This window comes from Porites lutea, chromosome 10 (genome assembly GCF_958299795.1).
Source record: "Porites lutea chromosome 10, jaPorLute2.1, whole genome shotgun sequence".
Taxonomy (NCBI): domain Eukaryota; kingdom Metazoa; phylum Cnidaria; class Anthozoa; order Scleractinia; family Poritidae; genus Porites; species Porites lutea.
In genome coordinates, this window is record NC_133210.1 from 10017461 (window position 1) to 10035639 (window position 18179).

At 38.3% G+C, this 18179-nt stretch overlaps 2 protein-coding genes across 2 annotated transcripts in view; one reads left to right on the plus strand and one right to left on the minus strand.

Annotated features, from left to right (window-relative positions):
• The window catches only part of LOC140950355 (tripeptidyl-peptidase 2-like), a 36113-nt gene extending 24717 nt beyond the window's left edge, over window positions 1-11396 (minus strand). Inside the window, exons 1-13 of the mRNA XM_073399562.1 lie at window positions 11200-11396; window positions 9950-10078; window positions 9182-9277; window positions 8328-8432; window positions 7591-7715; window positions 6733-6830; window positions 5563-5628; window positions 4404-4489; window positions 3318-3386; window positions 2863-2939; window positions 2087-2214; window positions 1479-1578; window positions 540-673 (exon numbers count right to left, since the gene is read on the minus strand). Coding sequence (XP_073255663.1) covers window positions 540-673; window positions 1479-1578; window positions 2087-2214; window positions 2863-2939; window positions 3318-3386; window positions 4404-4489; window positions 5563-5628; window positions 6733-6830; window positions 7591-7715; window positions 8328-8432; window positions 9182-9277; window positions 9950-10078; window positions 11200-11364 — 1378 coding nt within the window. The 5' untranslated portion in view covers window positions 11365-11396. The remainder of the gene's footprint in view (window positions 1-539; window positions 674-1478; window positions 1579-2086; window positions 2215-2862; window positions 2940-3317; window positions 3387-4403; window positions 4490-5562; window positions 5629-6732; window positions 6831-7590; window positions 7716-8327; window positions 8433-9181; window positions 9278-9949; window positions 10079-11199) is intronic.
• A 344-nt stretch (window positions 11397-11740) lies between these two features.
• Window positions 11741-15280, plus strand: LOC140950780 (rhomboid-related protein 4-like). The gene is made up of 3 exons (XM_073400012.1): window positions 11741-12502; window positions 13165-13221; window positions 14305-15280. The coding sequence occupies exons 1-3, from the start codon at window positions 11827-11829 to the stop codon at window positions 14862-14864; spliced, it is 1293 nt and encodes a 430-aa protein (XP_073256113.1). The 5' UTR covers window positions 11741-11826; the 3' UTR covers window positions 14865-15280.
• The last annotated feature ends 2899 nt before the right edge of the window (window positions 15281-18179 follow it).

The following is an 18179-nucleotide window of genomic DNA, read 5'->3' on the forward strand; positions in this document are numbered from 1 at the left end:
CAAGTGTTTCTGGGATGGTTACTGGCGAGGCGCCGGTCAGCTTTTGGCCAATTTCCCCCCTGGTCCTAGTAACAGTCCCAGACGTCTTTGCGAAAGTTAAGTCGACCCAGTTTCCTACTCGGTTGTAAAGTGACGAATGGCTGTGTACCGTTTTAATGGAGATCTTTAGATTCTAAGACGAGGTCGACTACAAGTACGAGATTTTTTCAATACTGAGTATTGCTCATGCACGCGTGAACCAGCGTCATTTTGGCGGGAAAACATGATAGCCGTCGTCATTCTACAACCAGTTTTAGCGAGAATGTCGTGGTGGCGGGAACGAGTTATCAAATGTAAGAATTTTTATCATATCATTTTGCTATCGGGAGAGGGCTTAACCTTCTTCAGTATAAATGACCGTACTAACTTTTTTGGTGAAAAAAAAGTAAAATGAAGCTTTCCGGGGAGTTTTTTTTTTTTCTTTCTGAGAACATAAAAACTTTAAGTGAAATCTCGTACTCGTATTCGTTTTCGTCCTCAAATCTAAAGCTCTATATTACCAATTCCTCCACAAGCATTAGGCGAAGACATTGAAGTTCCATTCATCAGCTGGGTGCCCCTGAGTGTCCAGTTGGGAACAGCGGCGATTGCTCCTCCAGGCGCACTTATACTTACTCCTAAATATCCATCTGTCCTGCAAGACACACAAACTGTAAGTTCAATTAAATTGATTAACAACTCCAAGGCTGGCGGATATATCATCTAGGACTCTGCCAAGACAAAAATAAACCATTGAAAAAGGCCAAATACTAAGTTTGATTTTGTAAAATACTGAAACAAAAATGCTTCCACGCCGTCGTACTCTGTCAACTAGGTTTCATTTGCCGAATGGTGTTATCACTTTGAAAAATTTCATCCCCAAACGTGCCATTTATACTAGCAAAGATAAGATGTGTCTTACATACAATGCGAGTAAACAAGCACATCTCAGGTAAAACGCAAACCCCTCGTACGAGCGTTTCCTGTCTCGTTTGCATATTTTTTCAGGTCTCCATAAATATTGACCCAGAATGTAAAGCTATTTGAAGGAAAGCTGTCTGTTTCTTTGTCAATGGTTTAAAAGGGAGTACCATACCATTTTATACATGTGTAACTAACTGCCTTATAAAATTCGTAAAAAGATACTCAAGGACTGCACATTATTGTTCTAATGGTTTGCAAAGATCTGCCGATATAGTTCTAATGATCTGTAAAGCTCTGCCAAATGAATACAGCTCTTATGATTTATAAAGCTCTGCCAATATAGTTCAAATGATTTGTAAAGCTCTGCAAATGAATACAGCTCTTATGATTTATAAAGCTCTGCCAATATAGTTCTAATGATTTGTGAAGCTCTGCAAATGAATATAGTTCTAATGATTTATAAAGTTCTAATGATTTATAAAGCTCTTCCGATATAGTTAATAATTAGTTCTAATGATTTGTATAGCTCTGCTTACGTAGGGCCTCTAGAGGACCAAGTATATTGGTTTCCTGGTAGTTTTTCTAGTAATGAATATTCAGCAGCCATCATATCTGGGGACACATAGGCACCAACACCTGAGAACGAAAACAACTAGCAGTGAACAGTACGATCAAATATATTGGAAGCCCAAAGACTATGATCCCCGATAATTAGAGACCTTTAATGTCTTAAATGTCTTAAATGTCTGTGAAGCACTTGGAAAACTTCCACTCCCCCCCCCCCCCCCCCCCCCCGCGCCCTCATAAGCTGGCTTGCAGACAAGCTCTTGGGCTGATTCCCCATCCCCCTCCCCCTCCCCTTATGACCACTGACTTTCACATTTAAAACAGATCTACTGTCAAACTTAGAAAACCGTGAACACCTTAAAAATTTCAGGAATGTTGATTGTGTACTGGCCAATCACAACAAACGTCAGGACACGTGAGTAAACCTCAAAACCACAAATTAATTACCGTTACTGTTTGCAGTTTAGTTATCTCGCGCCTTATTGGCTTATTTCTTGCAACACAATAACATTCCATAAATATTTCTGGTGTTCACAGTCTTGTGAGTTTCACAGTATAAAAACCTAGTTAAATTTACCGATGATAGACTCTGCACTTCCTCCAGGACAGCCAACAGTAGATAGAGCGGGGCCATTGTTACCAGCACTGGACACAAATATTACTTTATGCTTGTCCACAAGTTCATTCATCAATTCAATAACTCGGCTGGATAAAAAATGCACATGCACAAACATGTCAAATTTGAACAAGAGCAAATAATTTGGGAAAGAAGGACATGAAATCCCAGTATGGTCAAAGCTCTCTGTTAATGGACACTCCTAACGACTAATTCTTTTCGCATAACCACTATTACAAAACCAGTGGTGTATCCAGACCTTCAGATAGAGGGGGGACGGTCATCCAGACCCTGAGATAAGGGGGGGGGGCCCCTGCAGCAAGCTCTAATTGCAAAACCTCTTTCTGCTTCCTGAAGGTGTTGACTGTGTCTTACCTTTTGCTAACCCAAACTTTACCATTCCACAGGAACCAGCATCAAAGTTTCGATGAAATATCAGTGGTTAAGCAGTTATAAAGGTCATATGATAAAAATTAAAATGAACTAAAGGATAAAAAATTGAGGAGAATTCAAGAGTACATGTATAACCACATCAAATCAAAAATACTTATTTATTAAAGCATTGCACATTATTTTTATGAACATAGAAAACACTATGCTAAAACAATGACATGTTCATGTCACATACATGCTAACAAAAGAAACACAAAGAAAAACATGCAAAAGAACGACAAAGAAAAACAAGTGAAGCTTTATTTCTAGACTACAAGTTTCTAAAAAAGAAAAGCTGTTTTTACCCAGAGTTGGGCCATTGGCAGGCCTCTCCATAGCTCATGTTGATAAGGTCACATTTATACTTGTGGACAGCAATCAACTACAGATGAAAAAAAAAATTAATTATTAGAATAATATAAAAAATAAGTTCTCAAATGAAAATTTTCCCACTGCAATTAAAATGTCCCAGGAAGTTCTTTTTGTCAATAACATAACAAGTTTTCAGTCAGCAGTGAAGTGAAAACTTAACATAACCAAGGATACATAAAATAGTGACAGATGTAAATTTACGTTTTAAAATCTTCTGAGGTAACAACTCTGCAGAGTTTTCATCACCTGCTTTGCACAAAAGTCATTGTACTACCTCTAGAAGGGTAAACTTGTCCCTCTTTAAGAGGAAGAATATGGCTTTAAAGCACAACAGAAAAGTGAAACAGTTGTGTACTAACGTTAGATACAAAAAAACTACTGTACCTACCCCTCTGACCATGGAAGCCCCTGTCTCCATTGTGTCCAGCCTTGTATCAGCAATTTTCACTGACAAAATCTGATAAATTATACAATGTCAGAATATTGTACAGTAGAACCCACTTATGATTTCTGGATACTTTCAGGGGTGTCTCATGCACAAGTGATGTGGCACATTTATGTTAACACTATATGAAAAATTATAGGTTATTGAACTGACTATGTTTATACCAACAGTTTTTGGAATACTTGCACTGTCGATTTTTTTTAATGATTCTCTAATACGAGCACCTAAATCAGCTTTTGTAACGTAAATCTCAAAGTGATTTTTGTTTCTCAATTTCTTCTAGTCTCTCAAATTAAAGGAAATAAATAAAAACGAGGCAAATAAATGAAAGAGTGGGGAGCAGGGAAAGTGGAAGGTAACATTCGAGACTGCCAACACTTTTACACCCAAAAACTGTCATTAAATTTGCACTCTCCCAGTTTTTGGAAGCTGATATTGCATCTAGAACAGAAGACCTCGAAGTGTGTGACCTGTAAATGGCTTTTTGGTAAGTTTTAGCTCTTTATAGCCAAACAGTGACCAGAAAAACAACCGCAGTAGCTTCAAAACATGTTTTTCGGCAAAAATTCTTAGGGACAAATGGGATAAAGTGCTTTGGACCCCAAGAGAGTTTCATCTACTTGTAGCATGATTGTTATTAGAGGAAAGCAAACTAAATAATATTTTTTCTCACACACCACTGGTAGCCATGCCAAGCCGACTGCCGCAGCCTGACCTTTATTCCAAATTCATAAAAGTGTACACATACCATACCCATAGAAAGGTGGGACACTAACAAAATTACGAAGTTGCACATTACATTTAAACAGTCCACAAAACTGAAATCTTAGGGCGGGTGGGTGGGAAGTTCAGTAATGGCGGACGCAACAAAAGCAATTGTTAGTCCCTTTTGGTCACATGACCTATAACCAGGTCCTCAGTGGTGAGTGAGAAAAACATTTTCCACTTATTTCAGTATACTCAGCCAGTGGAAAATTACCCTTGTAGCTGAAACATGGTACTTCTGCAATGGAACCTTACTTTACCCACCTGGGCACCGGGTGCCATGCCTGTCAGTGCAGGATCATCTGCACAATAACCAGCTGCTATACTGGCTACATGGGTGCCATGAGTACCTTTAAGTAAATAAATCACAAACACTTATAATTACTTGAATGACAAATAGTTGTCACAGTTCAAGATGAAATTCATGTTTAGATCATTTCAGCCTTGTTTAACTCTCAGTTTTTATATCCCCTTGTTCCTATATTCAGAACACTAATCCCTGACTCTAGCTAATTTGATTTGAACTTTTATTTTTTTTTGGTTTCTGACGTAGCAAATAGAGAATCAAACTAGGCTGAAATAATTTTAGCCTAGATTTTCATTTTGAACTTTAAAAAAACTATTAAAACCCTGTGAAAGTTTGATGACATTAATATATAACCTAATTCCTGGGGTATAATGCAATAATAAAAATAATAATAATAATAATAATAATAATAATAATAATAATACAGTAGAACGATGGTAACTCAAACTCTGGAGGGAAACAAAAAACAGTTCGAGTGAGCGGGGGTTCAAGTTATTGGGGCCAATTGAATCTTCAATTTTTTCATGGTGATATTCAGTATGCAGCAGTGTACAAATCCGAAATTGTAACACAATTATGCATCTTGAAGATAATACAGGGAAATGACTGTCAAATACATGATCTGTTTGTTGCACTTAGCGGGGAGTTCAAGTTATCTGAGTTTGAGTTGCCGAGGTCCTACTGTAAAAGTTTTACACCCTTTACAGGTGATTTATTGATTTCAAAATTCTCTCAAACAGTCATTTGACTACGGGTATCTTATTGCAAAAGAAAGCATATTCTTGGTGAGTTATAAATTGAGGCAGAAAAAAAATTCATTCTACTTTATATATGTACAGGGTATCTGCTCCTATAATGGGTTTCCTCTGTCATTAATTGTCTCATGATTTTCACATATTGATCACAATGTTTCTCCTGTGTACTGCAGGACTGTGTACTGTGTACATCAGGTGATTTTGTTGAGTTACAGTATTAATTTCCTTCCCATTTCTGTGGATTTTTAGCAAGGAATATCATTTCTTAAATGAAGGTCTTTGCCTTAAAGGTTAGGGGTTCATTATGAGGAGGTTTGTCCATTGTGATGTTATTATTTTACAACTCTTCATATTAACTCACCTCCGTTCGCTACTATGGATAATACCTTGCCCTCTTCATAAATGTTAACACTATAATTAAGTAAATCTGAAAAATGTGGAAGCATCCAGTCATTTAAGTCTGAATTAAGTACATGTATTCAGGTTGAAACATATCAACTTGAATACTTAATATTATTCATTTAGTACTCTGCATAATTAATTTATACCTTTAATATTCAAACAAGATTGCTTTGACCATTTGGGGCATTTGGGTGTTTGCCTTTACAGAACTCATTGCAATGATTTGCTTGAGTGACCACCAAACAACAGCCTTTCCAGTGCGCAATAATTGCCCAATGCCCAAAGAAACCTTCATTTCATCAGGTATATGTCGATTAAACGTGTACCGGTATACATGTTAATACGACCTCCAAGAGTAAACAACTGTGAATCAGAAAATCAACTTCTCATTTCTCTACAAAGGCTGCTGCAGATTATGCCAACTCTCCCGGGTAACAGCACTGATCTCCTGCTCTCCCGTACGGGTCACCAAATCTCCCAGATAAAATAGACTTTTGAGCTTTTCTGTGCTTTAGTTTGAAATTTGACCAATTTTTTTTCTCAAAATTTGCACTTTTATATTCATTGTATGGTTTCTGGGACATTTTTACATGTATTTGGTCACTGGCAAAGATTATTTCATCATTACAATGATCAACAAATTAATTTTTATAGTCTGTACATCATGTAAGGCTTCATATAATGTCCCATATAGAAATCTTTTGGTTGGGGTGTAGGACTCCTTTGCCGATTATCCTTTGGCCCATATATATTCAATTTAATTTTCTTGTTCTATAGATTGTAATAAATCAAATTAATCATGAAGAAAATGAAAATAACAACAAACAACCACTTGTGCCATAAAATGGACAACGTCAGCATATTTCTTTTATTTTAACACCAACGAAAAAACTCAAGCCAAAAACATACTCGTCTACTAACTATTGAAAACAACTTTCCAGAACATTTTCATCCAGAAAGTCCCCCTCACCACCCCACAAGAATCCTCTCTCAACAATGAAGAAGAATAGCATTCCCCGTCTCTTGGATACTAAAAAGGCTCAAACAAGATGAGGACAAGTTCAAGTCACTGTGAGATGTTGCCTGTGAGTTAATCATTCAATGTTAGTATAAGGTTAGACAGTATTACCATCTTTTCCAAAAGTGGCATATTGTCCACACTCCCTGTAGTTTGACAGCACAGTACAACTGGCCAAATCTCCACTTTCAGATGTGTCGATACATGCCCTAATAAGGCAAAAATAAAACAGCTTTAGTCATTGAAGCAATCATGTGTCCGGGAACAGAATATGTTGAACCGTGTAGCTAAAGGAATGCCACAGTGTTGTTCACAACTGTGGTAAAAAGAAACGTTGAAAATGATGTACAATGGACATTGAACTTAATCTTCACCATTACCAAACTCACAATTAATTTTGTTCAACATCGGGCAATGTGGTGGGCAGCAAAGTATTTATAAACAATATCTTGCATTAAAATGATCTAACATGTTGTGCCTGTGGGTTTCACTTCCACACTCATGTACCTGCCCGTGTAACAAATGAGTGCCCTATCTATAGAGAACAATTATTCTGCATAAAATCTGACCAATCTTAATAATACAAGAAACACAAAGGGCCAAAACAGAATTTGATCCTCCCAAAAGTTAGAACTAGTATGGCCAAGAATGCATTCAACTTTTCAGCAGCTAGGAGCTGGAACAAGCTCCAGAGATGCTAAAGAATCACATTCAATCAGTGCATTTTCGCTGAAACTGAAAACATACCTGAGATAATGTCTGTTATTGATAATGAACACAAATTATTGTAGTGAAAATAATATATTTTTTTGTATATGAGACTTTCTAGGATTATAATTATTTTTCAAGGCTCATTAACTTTTATCTGTTTTATTTTTGTTGAGGGCCATGAGTGGCATTGTTATCTGTGGATATCAAAAGAAACCCTCATTAAAAAAAGTACTGGTATCTATCTAACTATCTGCAAACCTCCAAGTGTGTCCATCGTGAAACACAACACAATCAAAGACTGGGCCAGTATCAGAGTAGCTCTTATCAAGGCTGGTAAGCATTTCTACTTGAACTTGGAGATCTTCCTTGATTAATTTTTCTTGCTGATAAATCAAGAAAAAGATAAATGAAAAGTTATTTTGCTCACACTTCACCATTTTCACACTTTCACATTCTCTATAATTTCTTCATTTCCTGGTTAAAATGTTGTTTTCGCACCACCCTTATACAAGTGCTGGCAATACCCTTGAGCATAACCTCTATGTAATGGGTCATAGTTTAGAGTATGGTGGAGGACATACAGTTTAGAATTTCATGTTGTCCCTCCAGCTACTGAAAATTTTTATCTTCTGAGATAATGTTGTATTACATGTAAACCTTGCTCTGGCAACATATCAATGACTAATATTTTATATAAACATTCCACCGACCTATATGCAGGTAGCACATAGTGGTTCTCCGTCTACCTTTCCTGGTCAGATTGGAATTTGGAAATTTTAGTTTGGAAGAAAGGGGAAAATGGAGATGCCAGGACAAAAACCTCTCAGAGCAAAGGAGGAACTAATAAAAAACTCAACCCACATATGGCGTCAACACCAAGACATGAACCACAATGGTGGGAAGGAAATGTTCTCACCACTGCACCACCCTTGTTCCCCTGGATTGTAGGTCTAACTAGCAATCGCTAATGACAGGAACTCAAAAATGAAACCTACTGCAGAAGGACTGGGGTGTTCTGCATCCCACTGATCCAGCCTTCTTGCTGTCTCCGCCATGCAAGCCTGATTGTAAGGATTCCAAAGCTTATCACGTCTCTCTTTCTGAAAAGTAAACAACAATAAGGCTAGCAATGGACTGAGAGCAAGAACTAAGACTGAGAGTATACAGCATAAACGTGATTGTCAATAAGGGGTTCAGTGACATCATCCTTCAAAAGAAGATGGGATTACATGTACCCTTGAAACCCTCAGCTCTTGCAAATTTGAAAACACAGTGTTCAGGATTCTTCAGTAGATATTCCGTAAAAAATTCCACTAGTTTTGTAGAGCTTCATCAGCTTTTTTCATGATACATTTTGTTTTATAACAATCACTGTTTCCTGAATAGGGTCACAGACACCCTCCCCTCCCCTCCCCCCCCTCCCACCATTCCCAGCCATGCCCTTGGTTCTAGCTTTCAGAGAAATAGTGCCGGAGATGGGAGGTTGGGGGGGGGGGGGGGTCCTGATTGGCATGTAGCAGCAGCTCAGAGGAGAAGCAAGGCTGTGCTCTCAGGAAAATTGAAGGGAGCCCAGTGCTTTGAAACTGTAAAATCTAGGGTGCCCAGCATATGATCTGTATGAAAAATCTGAGATTTTCTAGTCACCTGAGGGCAAACGTTAGGCGCCAGGGGCCACCGGGCTCTACTAGAGCACAGCCCTGAGAAGTCACCAATGGTGCACTTCCCTGACCCCAAACAATACTAAAACAATTGGGAGAATGACATGTCACTGTTTCCTGCAACCAATTAGCAGAGACCTTCCAAGCAGCTCCTACACTACCCATGTGATTTGCTATTGTTCATAACTTACCACACGTCTCTCCTTCAGTTTAGCTGGAAATAAACTGTATGCACTTTTAATTCCAATATGATACTTTCCAGAAGGGTTCTCCCAGTCATCTGGTATCTGTATAAAGAATAGACAATCTTTTACTCACAATTATAATAACATTAAAGGGATAATGATCGAAATGAGTATTATTCATGGGTTGAGTAGAGAAAGGCTCTTTGCACATCATTCTCTAAATTCTCTACTTGTTTCAGAGGAAGACAAAGCAATTGGAATGAGAATGTAGCCCTTGATCAGAATATTTCACTTAAAGTTTTAAAAAATGTGCAATAAAAATTTGGCAACCTATAAGGTCTATGACATTCATAAGGCAGCCTTTATTGAACAGTTTACAGTCATACAAAAATAATTTGAAACTGTTTGTGCATGCCAAAATATGCAAAACTTAGCACAATGAGACTGACATAATAGGTGAGTTACGATCATTTTATGTTTAATATTATAATGATACCACTGGTCATATCTACTAAAAATCATCCTGATACAAAAGTTTAGATTGTAACGCCTATAAATAGCGACAAGACACCCAAGGAACCACAGGACACCCAATATATTAGTGTGCAGCTTGCCTGGAGGCTTTCAGCAATGAAATTTGGTATTTCACGTATTATGAAATGGTTAATTATGTTAGACTGTGCTTAAACATTAAGAACCCTTGGACAAGGATAAAGAATTCTAACTTGTAAGCAGTTAACAGATGAATGAACTCAGTGTAAACATACAACAAACCTTTAGCTTTCTTCCAGTCAGCCCATTCAAGTAACCATCTGTAGCTTCACACACAGTAGAAGTATCAACATCACCACTTCCACTGGCATCAATCAAATCAACAATCTTACGTCGTCCATCAGGCGTTTCCTAATAAGTAATTTTTATTTGATATCACAAAATGAAAAGTTCTCACCACTCTGATGATTTTTTACATCCTTGACTAACCCTGTGCATGCACACTATAGTACACCATACACATGTTATGACCACACTGATAATTTTTTTTTACACCACTGTTTAATCTTGCATACAGTTGTATAGAAGGAAAATTAATATGAATAGCTCTTCTCTAGCCACTCTTCATTCTCTGTTTGCTATGATACTATTTAATTTGCAAGAAAAGATGATTGTGATCAGTTTATGCCATGAGCATGAGATCAAAGAAACATCATCACCCAAAACTGATATAAAAAACACCATATTTCAGGGCTATCATTATTAAAGGCTAGCTGGTCTCTCAAGGAAAGTAGCCTCCTACAAATCCTCTTATTGTTCAAACTTAGTGCAGCTGGTTGTCCTGCAGTTACCCTCTAAAAAAAGAATGCTGCCGGCTACTAAGAACATAGCGTTCGAAAACAGCCAACTCTCCTTGCTTATCATGTGAGGAGCAAGAGAGCTGTGTTCGTAGGCCACAATATCTAATGACAGCACTGGCCTATGAGCAGAATTTTTGCACTGGGTTACATTGCATCTAGCAGTTGATGCAGGTGTAATAGAAGGTGTATTAAAATTAGGGCAAGGAGTGAAGGTGAGGAACTTACATTGTACGTTTGGAGACTGGTTTGTTAGACTTAAGTCTTATGTAATAATACAATAAAATTGTAGCAAAATCAAACAGATGAAAAAATAAACTTGTCCGTGAAAATGCCATAGGATCGTGAAACCTTTTCCTTCTGTCAAAAGGGCCTTGATGTGGGTCTATAACATGCAGCCTTGATGGTGGCCTGGATTGTCAAAAAACCTTGACACGGCTCCAAATTGTATGCATAATTAATTTTAAAGCTTAAGTGGAAGTTTATCGAAAATGACACCTGTCAAATCTTTTGCGTTGAAAGGAATAAACAAGCTAAAAATAAAATGATCCTTGTTTACTCCTAACGAGAAAAACAATCCACAAATGGGGAGAATATAAGCTAAACGTCAAAATGTTTTAGAACAAGAACAGTAGATTGCCCTTAAAAGAATTTTATCTTATCATGGAGTCCTACCTGCAGGCCGGGTGCTCCTGGATCAACACCAGTGTCGAAAATAGCGATCACAATTCCTCGTCCATCGTACTCCGGATATTTCGCTAGAAAGCGGTCGGCTCCGGTTTCTCGTTTGGGTAAAAGGCCATGAACGGGAAACTCACCGGTGGTAAGAGCCGCCGCCATCTTGGAACTGAAAGGCTAATGGGAACAACCGCTGGTCTAAGTACGAAACAATACAGGCCAGGGGAGGGTAAGACTGGCGTGATTTTCACAGTCAAAAAGTAGATTAATATTTACGTTTTCAATGAGACGAAGATAGATTTAAATTCCTTTTTTATTAAAATTCCTATAAGATTACCATTATTTACACTTTTAGGTAGATGAAGTGAAACCCAACACTAAGAAAAATAATGCACTTACCCCTCTCCTCCTAAGTTGAAATGTTGTCCTTCCCTCGTCCTTAAAAACATGGCGGGGAAGACAGATGAAAAGTGATGACTTAACACTTTTTGAAATTGAACACAAAGTTTACACGTCAGTGTCGCGATTTTCGCTTTTAAGGAACGCAAATATCGTCCAGTATCATACAGACATTTCAAACTGACGATCAAATGCAATTCTGATAAGAGACAATTATTGGTATAAATGTATCAGCGAAGGAGACGTGGACCAGGAATCGGGCTCTTATTTCTGCTCAGCCAACTTTATAACATCGGTTTCAACCGAATCCCTCCAGTAACACTGTCGTTTATTGGCATTAATGTTGCAGTTTACCTTGGACTATTGAACGATCTTCCATCTCTCGGAAACGCCTGTGTCAGTGCTCAGCACGTCTGGTTTAATGGCGAGTGGAAAAGACTTCTTTTCGCGGCCTTTTATCACTTGGATGACTTTCATCTGTACTACAATATGGCCTCCTTTGTTTGGAAGGGCATTTCTCTTGAAGGACGAATGGGCAGCTCGAAATTTCTGTACATCTTGGCTGTGTTTACGGTTTTAACAAATGTAGTGCTTGTAGGTTTAGATCTCGCTCTAGCAAACATCACAGGGAACTTCTCCTACATCAGTACTTGTGCCGCGGGATTTTCCGGGGTCATCTTTGCATTAAAGGTTCTAACAACTTACAATCTCCCCTCTGGTGTCTCCATGGTGATGGGTATGTTCCCTGTGCCCATGAGATGGGCATGCTGGGCTGAACTGGTTTTGATACAGCTATTGCTTCCCAATGCCTCATTCACTGGTCACTTAGCTGGAATTCTTGTGGGACTGATGTATGTCAAGGGTCCTTTAAAGTACATCATGGACACAGTGAGTGGAGCAGGTGAGCATCCTAAGATTATTATCCCACATCAAAGACATAATCTTGGCCATATCGAAAAGTTCTCTACAATACAAGTTGAGTTGTTAATTTCAAAGAGTTGACAAATTGCTTGTCCCTGGCAGCTTTAGCTATTGTCAAGTACTGATGTTCTAGTTACGTAGATGTTATTAGTGTTATCTCTGACAAACAGTCCATTTTTTCAAGTCAGATCTGCATGCTGTCATTCCCAATAAATTGGCCTTCACTAGTCTCCACAACCCTCATCTCAAAAAGGGGTGAAATAACAACAATGCTAGTGAGACCTGTTTTCAGCTCAGATCTGATAAACCTTTGTGCAAACATGATTCAAATAAGTATCAGTCCAAATCATTTTTTAAATCTGCAACCAGAGATAAGATCAGAGCAGATCTGTGACGCACATAAACAAAGTATATCTGGTTTGATTGATGTATTCATTGGTTTTTAATCAACACTACCAACAATCAGAAGCTGCATTTGATATGAGCAAGGAATTCACATACCAGGCAGTTATGAAATTTATGCCAGCTTTATTTGATTACACTACTAATTTCTCAAATTTGAAGTAAATGTCTTCAAAGAAATTTTGTCCATTCAAAGAGTTTCAATTTTACCAAACAAACAAACCCTTTCTGTTTTATTAGGCTCTGGTATAACACGGCGAATGAGACAGTCCTACACTTATCATGCGGGAACAACAGGTAAGAAGAAACTCATAGACTTCTGTCAACTCACGTCTAAGGCAGGGCATTTTTTTTTTTTTAGAGGAGGTGGGGGGGGGGGGGGGGGCATACAACTTTTCAAAAGAATGAACATTAAAATCCCCACCCTTTTACCTGCCTTGAAAAACTGTTTGGATAGGCATCTTTAGGTCTCACAGGATAGTAACAATGTTGTAACATATTGTTTAATTACCTTTTCAATGTACAAGTCGGCATCTTACTTTAATCAACGGCTTGCCAATGTAAAAACTTCCTACTCAAATGAGTTATTAGCTCAGAGTTGGCTAATGAAAGGTTTGCCATCTGATCGTGGCATGAAAAACACACTTACCGCATATCCAAAAATGCATGCAATGGCAAAAATCGCCAAATAGCTGGTGATTCAAATTTGATGCCACTTGGAGAGTGGTGATTTTGGCGAAAATAGCAATCTCTTATTTTTGGAACTTTTGTGCCACAAGTTTTATTACCTAAAATTGTGCCTATTCCAGAAGTTTTGGTAAATCATGGATGTGGGTACAATCATCCTAGGTATTTTGGAAACAGACCTTTGGAGCCAGAATAGCCAAAACTACTCAAGACCTCATTCAAGAAAAATTGAAATTTTTTTTCTGTAAAAAAAAAAAAAATGCACTTTTTATTTGAGTGTCAGTGTATTTAGCACGAAAGTGCTAATTGGGGACACTATTTTTACGTCTCCTAATGGAGTCGGGACCGCCATTTTATGTGGTCATCCGAGCCACGCGAAGGTCTTGCTGTTGCAGTGCAAAGGAAGTACCTTCATTTCTCAGTCATTTTAAGACCCTGAGTATTGGTCCGGCCCCAGGAATCGAACCCACGACCTGGCGCTCTGCAGTCAAACGCTCTACCGACTGAGTTAATCCTGCCATGGTACAAAATACTGAAAAACAAAAGGTGCCAGGTTATGTACTGCTGAAAAGGTTTCATTTTAATGGTCACACCAAACGATTTGTTCATGATACCAAAAAAAACATTTAGTTTGTCACATGTCCATAACTAAATCTAGAGATAAAAAGGCTTACGACGTGTCTTGCCTTGCAGGTCGCAGGCGTTATTCAACTCAATCAAGTGATTCTGAAGATGAGGACCTACGTCAGGCCATCAGAGCAAGTCTCAGAGAAACCCACATGAACCGTCCCCCATCTTTAGATGACTATGATCCAGGTATACAGTCTGCAATTAGAGAGAGCCTTGATGATGCTGGAGGGGAACCTTCCAGGTGGTCCAACAACCCAGGGCCTCAAAGGCGAGGACCATCATCAAGATCACCACCTTACCCCACAGGAGGGTACAACTCTCCTGGAATTGGTTCAAGTTCACACACACCAGTCTACCCCACCCATCAAGACAGCCTCTATCCCAGAATTCCACGCAATCCTTCATCTTACATTGATGGACAGTTTTCATATCCCCAACCCTACCCCCTACAAGGGGAAGGACTGTATCCGAGAGTGCGACCAGAACCATCAGCTCCCCCAGTAGAACAAGGCATGAATGGATACCCAGGTGGAACGTTACCTTACCCTTCTGGGAGCCGAATGCCTGAACTAGACAGTGTGGATGAAATTCGGAGAAGAAGGATTCAGCGATTTGAAAACTGAACCTAAAGGACTCTTCTGTGTAAATTTCTGCACAAGGAACCACCCTCTTCCCCAGGGCATCTTGTCAACCAATGTGACAACCCAAGAGGAGACGAGAGAAGAGTCACCCTAACAACCAGGATGCAAAGAGATCTACAATCTACTCTTTACTGTAATGGACATTCGAGTCGTGGGGACTCGGTTGTGAAAATGTTCCTGGGTACTGTAGTACATTTTTAATCATGCAGCTTTGTTGCACATGGTTTCAACAATGCTGCAAAGATTGCTTACGGTAGTGTGTATTGATCACTCCTTGAAAGAGACCAACCACTATTTTGTTCCTAAAATCTATTTGTAGTCCTTAGAATGCTGGGTGTCCTGTGGGATGAAGCTCAAATCGTAAAAACAAATGAATTTAAATAGAGTGTACTATTTATCACGTTTATAACACAAGCGGGAGCTAACTGGAAGACAAAATCAGAGTTTAATGAACTGCATCAAAACGTTTTCTGTAGATGTATAAATATTTATTGCAATAATCCTTTGGTTTTTGGATAATTTTGTCCGCAAAAGTGTTGCTAAAAGCTTCATCGTGGTTATCACATTAAAAAGTAGCCATTAAACATAAAATTCCCTTTGTTCTTTCCTTATAAATTAATACTAAGTGTGTTTTCAAGAGTGTGAATTACGTGCTAAAATCTAACCATTCAACTGTAACGTATTCCCTCGAAAAAAGCGCGCACGTTTTAAATCAATTCTAAAGAGCACCCTACCCCGGCGACTTCGTCAACTCCCTCCTCTTCAACTTCTTTACGCAAAGTGAGGCTAACACAAATAAATCCTCTTTGTTTCTTCACAATGTTGTTGAATTTCATTCAGTAGTGACCAAACAAAACAATTCACGAAAACTCCAAGTTTCTTTTGTTAGATCGGGCACAAAGATCAATGAAATGTCCTTGTGCTCCGGCAAGGCTTTAGGATTTCGTGCTTTAAGCAACTTGGAGAGTTGACGAAACCCAACTGCAAGGTATTCTTCATTTCTCGGGATTAAAATATTGTTTTCATACAAGCGCTAGTTTAAAGACCTTGGCGTAGCCTCTACCTAACGATATCAAAATAGTATTTAACCCCTGTACTCATATTCGCAAAAAATCCAAATTTCTTTTGGTAAAATCCACAAAAATAAATAGCCCAAGGAGGTTTCACTTGAATGGTCACACCCTAGGATTTCATCCACAGACTCAAAAGTTAGAACTACATACTAAATAAATAGTACCATGTGAAAGTACTGCTAAAGAGATTTCATTTGAATGGTAACACCATGGAATTTCACTATACGATTGAAACTTTTCTTCGGTTGCGTAGCTTTAGGAGAGAATTGATCTCTACCCGCTATCGTATTAGCTGTTGATTATTTGTAAAGATGGTTTGAATGATCATTTAACATGTTTAACGAGGTACTTCTGAAAGCGCTAGCTTGCATGCTCATTAAATGTGTGCATGGATCGAAGAATTATTATTTTTGTATAACTAGACAGTGTCGAGTATGCAAGCCGTTATCGCGTATTTCGAAAAAAAACTTTGACGTTCATTGTCGGTAGTTACGCTTCTTTCTCTGCCGGCAAAGTTTAGCTTTATCTTGTAATTATTATCCTGACGTTCATTTTTTGACCTCCTAGGAAAGGTCGTGGAATTTTGGGCTTGTTTCCTGCCAGCCTCAATTTTTCCCTTTTCGCGTATGGTTTTTTTTTTTTTTGTAGGGTTTTTTTCTGGCCTCCGAGTGTCATTTAAATGCGATATGCGTCTCCAAAATGCCGTTAATTTCTTCTTGATGAAAGGGACAATTGCATGATGACGTCATTTTACTACAACTACCAGACTGTCCTTGAGTTTGTTGTTTTCTTGTGCAAATTAAGGCTATTGTTCTTCACTCCTCAGCGGGATTGATAAATTTAAATAACAAAGCAAAACCGAATTCTGGTAGTTGTAGTCAAATATCGTTATCGTGCAATTGTCCTATTGATGAAAGTTGTCGTCTGCACGCTCAGTTTAGGCTCCAGACAAAGCGTAACGACCTACTACGGCACAACTGTCAGAAATTTTATTTGTGTGTTCATGGAAGAAAGCCTCTGGTCAACAGAATGACGAATTTTGCTAGATGTATTTATTTCTACATGTATTGCGAGTGGTATTTTTCTGTGCTTATGTTAATTTCTTTTTATTTCAAATGTGGGCGAAAACTGTTACCCTTAATTTAAACCAGACCGTACGAAGTGCATTTATTAAATGGAACTACCCCGGTTATATCGATAGTATTTTTCTGGGAGGATGCCATCGGCTACTACAGAAGAAGGTGAAATCCCGTCGCGTGACCTGCTGGCGTTTGAGCAAAAGCTGTTGCCATTAGGGACGGACCATTAGAAAACTTATGGGGGGGCGGGCGAAGTACAAAAAAAATATTCGCGCAAGGAAAAATTAAATGAAAAAAATTCATGCACGCCAATTAACCCTAAAAAATATTCATGCCATGCCCTAAAAAAGTTCATACAAGGAATTTGATAAGGAAAACAAATTCCTGCGGCTCGAAAATTCCCCTCCTGGCACCATAACTTTTCTAATGGTCCGTCCCTTATTTTAAGTCATTTGCATTACGGAACTGGAAAGGTTTTTTAAACTCTGTTTAAAGCACGCAGGCTTACACTGCAGGGCACGCCAAGATTACAAACCAAAAATCACAAGAACCACTGGTTTGGGCAAACCAAGCACTAATTATTGTCATTATTAGTTAATATCTGTGCCAAGGTTTTCACCTTTTTCGTTATATTCATCAACAGTTTAGGGTTGCCTAGGAGTTTTGTCGTGAATTAAAGATTCCAATTAAATAACACCAGAAAATTCTTTAGAAACAAAAAGAGGTAAAACACAGATGATTGAATTTTCAAATTTTGCAAGACTTTTGGCTCCAGCATGATAATTTAACTTTCATAGGTATAACACCTACCGCGAAACGTTACTATATTAATCATAACGCTCGCCAGCAAGGCAGACCAAATTTAAGGAGCTTGGAAATAAGAATCAGTTGAAAAGTTCAAACGCTCTTTATACAATGAAAGAAGGATACATCTAGCCCCTTTGCTTGCATTATTTGTATCTTACTTGAAAACATATCATAAAAGTTTAGTGGTTTTTGCTTATATTGCGGTAAGTGTGTTTACAAAGATTAATTCTAAAATGTCTAGAAATTTCTTAGTTAGACAGCGTTGTTTAGTCTTTGAAATTTGCTTGACAAATAAGGTTAGAAGTGTCTTGGTAGTTTTTCAGTTTAATTTATCGTTG

What these genes read in the sequence shown, in the direction of transcription:
- LOC140950780 (XM_073400012.1), top strand. Translation starts at nt 11,827, where the DNA reads ATGTATCAGCGAAGGAGACGTGGACCAGGAATCGGGCTCTTATTTCTG. An exon ending in GGACACAGTGAGTGGAGCAG is followed by an intron (nt 12,503 to 13,164) that starts GTGAGCATCCTA and finishes CTGTTTTATTAG; the next exon opens with GCTCTGGTATAACACGGCGA. An exon ending in TTATCATGCGGGAACAACAG is followed by an intron (nt 13,222 to 14,304) that starts GTAAGAAGAAAC and finishes CTTGCCTTGCAG; the next exon opens with GTCGCAGGCGTTATTCAACT.